Consider the following 8939-nt stretch of genomic DNA (forward strand, 5'->3'; position numbering starts at 1 on the left):
CAACAAAAGTGCAGCATTTAATGTGTAACTCATTGGAAAATCAACTTGTTTTGCAGATAAACTGTATAAACTGAGCCTAAGGGAGCTACTTTATTTGTTATGGTGCAATGTTTTTGTTTTTTGTTTTTGTTTTTTTTACATGTTTATGTGAACTTGTTTAGTTTTGCAATGTTTGTCTGAAAAATCCTCCACCTGAAAAGACAGATCCATGGCAAAACCACCAGATGTCGCCCTGGTCACATCCGGTTTTAGCAAGTCTAACAGCTACTAGGAGTTACTCCAAAAACTAATCAGAAGTAATCTAACAGCTATTTAGGGTAAGATTAACAAAGAGAAAGATGGCATTGCTTAGAGTTAACTAGTGGCAAGTTGGCAGCTAACAAAATAAAGGTAACAGCTAATCAGTGTCAAGCTAAAAGCTATTAGCTTTTAGCTAACAGCTAACAAGGATAAAGCTAGCGGCTTTTCAGAATTTAGCTAAGAGCTTCTCAAGGTTAAGCTAACAGCTACTTAGAGTGAAGAGCATTCAAGAGAAACATTTAGCCACTTAAAACTCGACACTTCAATCAGCATAGTGTTTGGAGCATTTTGTCACTAATATTTACAGATGAAATTGGAAAATGAAATTAATAATCACACATTTTGAAGGAAAATCCTTGAATGTTTGTAATGCAGTTATGATGCACAGGCAAAACTGGTCCCACTGGACACAGCGAGACCCCAAAAGCCAGAAATGGGAAACATCATCTGTGAGATTTATGAACGGATATGTAAATGTCCACACAAGTTTAGCAAAAAAACAAATGTTGTCTTCCAGCTGTTTCTAACAACGACTGAGGTGTGTTTTAGACCATTTAAGTTTCTGCAGTATTAAAATTCAGGTTTTCAATGTTCCTTTCATCTCACTGATAGAGCGATCACCCGGACAAATGTAAAACTTAATAATAAAACTTGATTACTATAAACAAACAGAGCAGTACGCTGTTTAAATTGGGCTTAGAGTTTTTCTAAACAGTGAAAATTGAGGCGTGTTCCTCCTATTGATTCCATCCCAGTTATCTTATAAAGCCACAGTGCAGAGCAGCTAACGCCCCTTCATGCCCGCATCTCTGTGTTAATCAGCTAACCGACTGGTTCATTCCTCTGAGGACGTTAAAAAACTGCAGCCAGATTATACAGCACGGCTACTGATAACATGGGTCAGATCATGGCTGTGTGGAAAGTAGCTGTCTGACGGACACCGGCGGCCAGGCAAGCTGTGTTTTGTCAGGTTTGATGTGTCGTTCCAGCACCGAGGGTGAAAGGAGGAGGTCGGACATGAGCGGAGACAGACAGGTAACAATGAGCCAGAGAGAGAACAGAGGGAGGTCAGGTCAGATCCCCTCCATCCCTCCGGCGAATGTCAGGGCCAGTTATAGTGTATTAAAGATATACAAACACACACACACTGAGTGTAACAGCCTGAGGCGAATGCGTTCAGCTTCCTGGAGTAAAATATTAAAGTGTGGAGGCTGAGCAGCCTGAAGAGTCTGTGAACTGTGACTCTGAATCACCAACAAGCTGGAGCTGCTGGAACAGCAACGACAGTAAAAAAAAAATAATCTAGAAATGTATTTTCTTATTTTCAACAGTGTACAAGACAAACCTAAACCACAGATTTCCCTCGTTAGGAAGGAACGTGTTATGGCCCGTTACGAAGGTTTTAGTTAGGTTGTTATTAAAGTTACGTTAAAGAAGAGATCAGTTTCACACTTTAATAAGCAGGAAATCCATTAAATAGGTCATTTTGTAGAAATACCAGATTGTTTTTTTTAAAGCTGAGACTTTAAATGTATGCATGTTTTTTGAGAATCTGGGACAAGAACATGTTTGGCTCCATGTTGCATCATCCTGTGGCTTAACAAAAACCTGGAAATGGAGGAGACAAACTGTTGGAAGCTAAATGTCCCTTTTCATTGCATGTGATGTGCATCATGTGAACAGAGTATTTCACTTCTAGTTGAGCCTGGCATCTTAGCTGCTGCTGGGAATACGCTCCTCTGGACGGAGACCTGCAGCCGCTGCTCCAGGGTCGCAGTCACGTCTCTAAGTTCACAGATGACCACTAAGGCATCGACCCTATTTGTGTTTCTTCTTCATGACGCTGCTGTAGCTTAAAGTTTCTACAAGGACAGCTCAAAAAATGTTATCTTTACCTATTCCAAGGGGAGGCTCACATTCAATGAATTTGAAAACCCCTGATGTAGACTATTACGCTCACGGTTTAATTTCAGCTTAATTTTGACAACTTTCAGTGTAAATGCCGGTTACGCTGAAATGCGCTGGCGAAAACTTTCCCGGTTGGAGTTGCTAGCTTGTTATGCTAATTTTCCTCATTCAACCTGTCACGCTTGTTTCGTGTTATTCAGCCTTTTGTGGATGCAGTTGTGTAATTGAAGTTGTCTTACAAGAATAAATGTCAGTTTGTAATCTTGGATTTTGTGAAATACATACTAAAAATAATACATCAACAGAACGCCGAGAATGGTGCTCAATAAAAGTCATATTTTTACTGAAAAATAAATATATAGTATATAAACAATTGTTTATACATTTTGACTGATCCAAAATCTATAAATATTTACTTCTGGTTACGATGCCAAAGCCGACGTTGCACTAATAGGAATAGTTAGGTTGAAGTCTCATGAGACGGAGCTCAGGTGTTGCCAGATTGTGGTCGCTCCGTGATGGAAATAGCTTCTTCTCTGTCTTACATTTCTCAAATTAAAGAGGACCAAATAAGAAGCAAAGCTTTTGAGTCAAGCTTTTGAGCGTTGGTGCCGACTTAAGAAAGCAAAGGGGCATTTTCCGTCTGGACAGGTAAGTTAAGTGTTTGCTAACGCTAACCATTATGCTAATGCTAATACTACCGGACCTGGCAGCCGGCTGGCACACAGTACAGGGAGCTCGGGTTCGCCACCTACTGGTCGGGAGGAGTTGAACTTGTAGATATCTCCTTTAAGCTTTTGAGCTTCTGTTTGCAGTTTTTAATGAACACAGTGACAGATGTGGAAAAAACAATGAACTAAAGTTTCCCCTGCAGAACGTGACCGAGGGCAAAGGGTGACTTTATATGATAATTCATAAAATCCTCCATGCACCGGGTATATCAGGCCATCCATCCATTAAATCATGCATCTATTATCCATGTTAAAAATCTAGCCTAATTATAGTTTTTGGACTATGGGAGCAGAGTGCACCCCTTAAGGAAAATCTTTGCGTGCAGATCCAAGATGCACAGAAATGTGAGGCAACACTCCTAAAAAAAATTTGGGTCCACACAAACCGAGGACACGAATGAAACAGGAGCTACTTTCTAAGACGAAGGGGCCTGAGATGGGTCCAAAACAAAAATTAATAATTAACGTTGATTTTGTGATTTAAAGAGTATCAAAATACCCAGCAGGGGGCTCTACTCACTGGACTGTGGCAACATGGAGGTGTAAACCTTGGGGTCGATTGTCCCCATCGGAGGTGGCAGCAGTGGGTTAGTGAAGCTCCGCAGGGGGTGGGTTGGCCGCACGCAGGCGGTCGGGATGGTCCGATTGCTCCCCACTTGGGCGTCTTCTGAGGATCCCGAGGCAGCAGGGGCCCCAGGGACGGGGCCAACAGGGGGAACGTGCTCCGATGAGGGTGCAGCACAGCCAGGCAGGAGGGGAGCGGCCGGCTGGGGTGGAGGCTGCTGCTGAAGCAGAGGCGTGGTGGAGGAGTCTGAGGGCATCGCTGAGGAAGAAATGAAGGAACAGTTAGAGGAAAAATACGCAACAGAGAGACGAAAAGAAGAAAAGTCCAACTAGTCTGAATCACAAAGACATTTGTAAAGCGTTAGCTCTCACTGAGACATCAAAACGACGAAAGGAGAGAAGAAATCAACCAAATACTCTGCTTTACAGCTCCGGCTTTCTGTCTGAACTCTTTAACTTTGATGCAGCCCAAAGAGACTAAATGTAAAATATAAATAATAAATGTATAGGAATCTGAACACTGCCTGCATAGACTGCAGGTTATTTTAATGTTTTATGACCAAAGGTTCACAAACTATAGCCTTTAGAAATGTAAAAGAAAAAAAAAATCTTAAAACAATGTAATCCTTACAAAAAAAAAGAAAAGAAAAAGATTTACACAAAGGTACACAAAGGTGAAAAAGTTTGCAGTAAGATGATAATTGTTTTCAGCCAATCAGAGATCAGGTTGTGGGGATTACAGATCCAGCTACACTCTGCAGAGGCCAGAAGGTTTATATAATCCTCCTAGAAAGTTCTGAAAAATAAACAGCTTTTTACCATATTGGTTTTACATCTAAGATAGATATTTCTCAAATAAAGTCCATTGTTCCAACTAATCGTGGATCCCTTTGATTCAGCATCGCTGCTGTTCTCTTCATGGAAGCCCAATGAGCCAATTGGCAGAATAAAATCCAGATTTTCCAAAAATAAAATTTTCATAAATGGTAAACTGGAATAAATGTATTTATCTCCCAGCCTCAGGTCGGACTAAATAAACAGCTGAACAATAGTGGCAAACCAGGGAAATCAGGCACCCTCCTGGAACCAGCGAGGAGCAGCGTAATTTTTCTGGGAATTATCTGAAAAAATAACGTTTTTTTTATCAATAGAAAATTAGGATCTAAACTTTATTTATGACTTGACGGCTGTTCCGACTAATAAACTCAACCAGAAGGACAAAGTGTCAATAAATGGTGGCTATGTGCAGCCTAAAAATCTTTCAACTGATTTCTCCACTACAGGTAAAACACATCACGGTTAAAAAGCTGTTTTTGTTTTTAAAGGCATTATTAAAAAAATATTACACAAGTGAATGTTATTGTGCTTGGAGGGCCACTCTAATGAAAGCTGATGAAAGAGATCACACATTATGAAAGAGGCGATAAATACAGAGGACATGACGGATCTGATCTGCATCCACTCCACCTTCCATTAGCACCTTCCTCTCACCTCCTCCTCCTCCTCCTCCTCCTCCCCACCACTGTGACGACAGCAAGGCTCCATTAAAGCAGCGATGGAGGTGCCGCACATTTACACACACACAAAAGCTCCTGGTTGACCTCTGCGACTTCCTCTCGCTGCAAAGCATCAGGGTCTGAATGTTCAACTTCTAATGCAGGTAAGTTTGTCTAGAAAAGTTTCCAACGGCGACTTTATTCTGGCACATCCTGACTGAGCCACCAACCCCAGCTTCAAAGCTCCCCCTCATTACCCGTTTTGTCTCACTTTCTTATATCTTCCTCGCTCCATCATTAGCCGCCCCGCCCCCCCGCTATGCCGCCTTAATTGTGTGCTTTGCCGGCAGCAATCAGCCTCCTGGGTTGTCAGGCGATTCGATGACTCTGAAGCCTCTCCTCGTCTCTCCGCCGTTGTTAAATCACCGACACGGGCCGAGCAAGAAGGAATCAATTACTCAGTTACTGCTCCCCACCACGCCGTTGACCGTTTGGTTTGGCAGTAAAACCAAACCCAAAAAGTTGGGGAGCAGGAAGAGACCAGAGGGAGCTGCAGAGGGCTGTAAAGCTCCAGGTTGTTCTCAGCTTATTGTTGTTTCCTACGTTAGCAGGCCGCTTTATAACCGACGGGGGGAACGGGAAAGCAACAGATTCACTTTAGATCAGGGGGGAAGCTGCTGATTTCAGACAAAGAAACCAGTTGTGAGTCTCAGAAAGGCTTCAGTCAGAGGTTCCATCAGCAAAATGGACCTAAAGTAAGTCAAAAATTCTTGAAATGAGTGTATTTGTCCTTGATTTGGTCAGGTAAATAAGACTATTTTTCAATGGAATAAGATTTTTACACTTAAAATAAGAAAAATTCATCTCCATCATCTTATTTCAAGTGCCGGATATCTAACTATCTTATTTTAGAGGTAAAAATACTAATTTCATTGGCAAATAGTCTTATTTCGATGCTCAAATCTAGGAAAAATATACTAATTTCGAGAAAATTTTACTCACTTTTAGTTCCCTTTTTTGCAGTGCAGTCAGAGGCTCCATCAGCACTGCAAAATGGACCTGAAGTCAGTAAAATCTTCTTGAAATTAATTAATTTGTCCTTGATTTGGTCAGGTAAATAAGACTATTTTTCAATGGAATAAGATTTTTACACTTAAAATAAGAAAAATTCATCTCCATCATCTTATTTCAAGTGCCGGATATCTAACTATCTTATTTTAGAGGTAAAAATACTAATTTCATTGGCAAATAGTCTCCAATTTTGATGCTCAAATCTTGGAAAAATATACTAATTTCGAGAAGATTTTACTCACTTTTTGTTCCCTTTTTTGCAGTGCAGTCAGAGGCTCCATCAGCACTGCAAAAAGGACTAAAAGTCAGTAAAATCTTCTTGAAATTTGTGAATTTGTCCTTGATTTGAACTGCAACTTTGAATATTTGCACTTGAAATCAGAGCAACTTATCTCCATCATCTTATTTCAAGTGCATTAGATCTAATGATCTTAATTTAGGGATCAAAATACTCACTCCATTGGCAGATAATAATATTTACCTGCTCATTCCAAGAACAAATACCCTAATTTTAAGAAATTTTTACTCGTTTCCTGTTCCCTTTTTGTAGTGAGGGCTACGGCTGAGACTGAAACTGGACAAATCTGTCCTGCACTGCAAAAACAGAGCTAAACTTAAGTAAAATCTTCTTGAAATTAGCGTATTTGTCTTTGATTTGAGCAGCTAAATAAGATTATCTGCCAATTAAACAAGTATTTTTACCCCTAAAATAAGATAATTAGACAAACTGGACTTGAAATAAGATGATAGAGATGAATTGTTCCTGTTTTAAGGGCAATAATCTTATTCCATTGGCAGATCATCTCATTTAGCTGCTCAAATCAAGGAAAAATACACTAATTTCAAGAAAATTTTACATACTTTTGGTTCTGTTTTTGCAGTGTGGAAATTCAAGTTCTAAGTTTTCTCAACACTTTTAACATTTTGAACCAGAGAGAGAAAAAGGTTCATCTCTACTTGGAAAATTATGTGGAAGGACAAAACCTAGAGACGTTGTGACTTTGTTTATTACCATCCACAAAAAAAATGTTTTTGTTTTGTTTGTTTTGTTGTGCTAGCAGGAAACTGTCTAGTGGCAGTCTTATTTTTACTAATCAACAGAGAGCAATAATTATTCTGTAATATTTAATATTTAAGACAAAAACACCACAGATTTTGTTCTTTCTCAGCACAAAACACTCTAACCAAGCTTGCTACCGACTACACAACACACCGAGGTGGCTGGAGGCTCATGGGTGGACCGCTGCAGAAGCCAGACGGTGCAGCGCTACATGTATTTATAATACTCTATTAATCACAACCCAGAATGTGTCTGAGAAACATCCTAGCTGTATTTAGGTTGTCCCTGCCAGCTTTAGCAGGACTCTTCCACTCTGCTGCCCTGTCAGCAACCAATGCAGCTGCCCGACTGTTTCTGTGTCCCATATTCTTTTAAAACTACAACTGTTTAACTAGTATTTAAAAGTTGAGTCAGAAATACAGAGAACATTGATTAGAGGTGCAGAGTAGTGATAACCTGACGCCGCCAGATAGATTTGCTCCTCATATCCATCTGGAAACCTTCCGTTGAAGTAATTTTGGGAAGGGGCGAAAATACTGGTCAGCTGATTGGCCTATGTTGGTGATAGACGGGCCAAATAAACCAATCAGATTCGTCGTTGCTCGTAACAGAGCGACGACGAAAACACAACCACAAGCCAAGCTACTCTTGCTGCTGCAGGTAAAGGCTCATTAGCTCAGCAAAGAAATATTCTGTAATTCCGATAAAACTTGCTCGATAGCCACGCTAACGCTAGTTTCATCGGCTGAAGCCGCCATGTTCTTTAGACTGAACTGTCACGCTTCTTGTTGCGTCACACCTCAACCCGCCTCAAAGCCAACGCTGATTGGACGCTCGTTTGGTGAACGGCTTCAAATTTTCTTTAACGGAAAGTAGCCAGACTGATCTGCGAGTGAAACCTTGAAAGCTCGCGAGATCAGGATGGTCTCACGAGGCTAGAGTAGTGAGGTAAGGCCTTTAAATCTGCTTTAGTGCAATGTCAGCATCCTTGAACGTTTTATTTTGTCCCATTACAACCACAGACTTTCATGTAACACAAAGTTATTGCTAAATGGATGGAAACCAATGCATATCTTTCAATAGTTGTTTTTTTTTCCACAAATAAAATCTGAAAACTGTTGACCTCTTTTACTTTGGTACAGTGTCCGAAAATAACTTCCGGATTTGCCGGCCAAGCATACTTTTTACCGGCTAAAATATTAATTCTGACTGACTCCTGCTAAATATCTCCACATAATGGCGCTACGTAATTAGCCTGAGCTAAATGCTAGCTGTTAGCAAACGGACAGGAAGTAGCTGCTGTAGTTCTCGTGTCACATGTGTGAGTGTTTGTGAATGTTTGTTGTCATACAAGCTGAAAGCAGAGGAACATAAAGGAGCATCCACCCAGATGATGACTAAAAAACACGATTTATGTGGTGCTAACATTTACTCGCTATGTGGCAGCTAGCTCTCTGAAATTTACTCGCCAAACAGAAACTTTACTCACATTTGACGTCTGGCGAGTGTTAATTTCGGACCCTGCTTTGGTACCCCTAAGTAAATACAACTTTACAGCTGGACTAGCTCAGTCATAAGAAGTCCTGGTTGCATGTTTTTTAATGAGCTATACACTGCAAAAAGGGAACTAAAAATAAGTAAAAAATTTTTGAAATGAGTGTATTTTTCCTTGATTTGAGCAGGTAGATAAGACTATTTGCCAATAGAATGAGATTTTTGCACTTAAAACAGGAAGAATTAATCTCTAAAATAACATAATTAGACATCCTGCACTTGAAATAAGACGATGGAGATGAATTGTTCCTATTT

General features: G+C 40.3%; 1 protein-coding gene across 1 annotated transcript in view; it reads right to left on the minus strand.

Annotated features, from left to right (window-relative positions):
* The window catches only part of dcc (DCC netrin 1 receptor), a gene marked incomplete in the record, with an annotated part of 404255 nt that overhangs the window by 19219 nt on the left and 376097 nt on the right, over positions 1 to 8939 (minus strand). The window contains 1 exon segment of the mRNA XM_036139981.1: positions 3460 to 3762. Within this exon segment, the coding sequence (XP_035995874.1) occupies positions 3460 to 3762 (303 nt within the window).

Source organism: Fundulus heteroclitus, chromosome 8, assembly GCF_011125445.2.
Source record: "Fundulus heteroclitus isolate FHET01 chromosome 8, MU-UCD_Fhet_4.1, whole genome shotgun sequence".
In the NCBI taxonomy this organism is placed as follows: Eukaryota; Metazoa; Chordata; class Actinopteri; order Cyprinodontiformes; family Fundulidae; genus Fundulus; species Fundulus heteroclitus.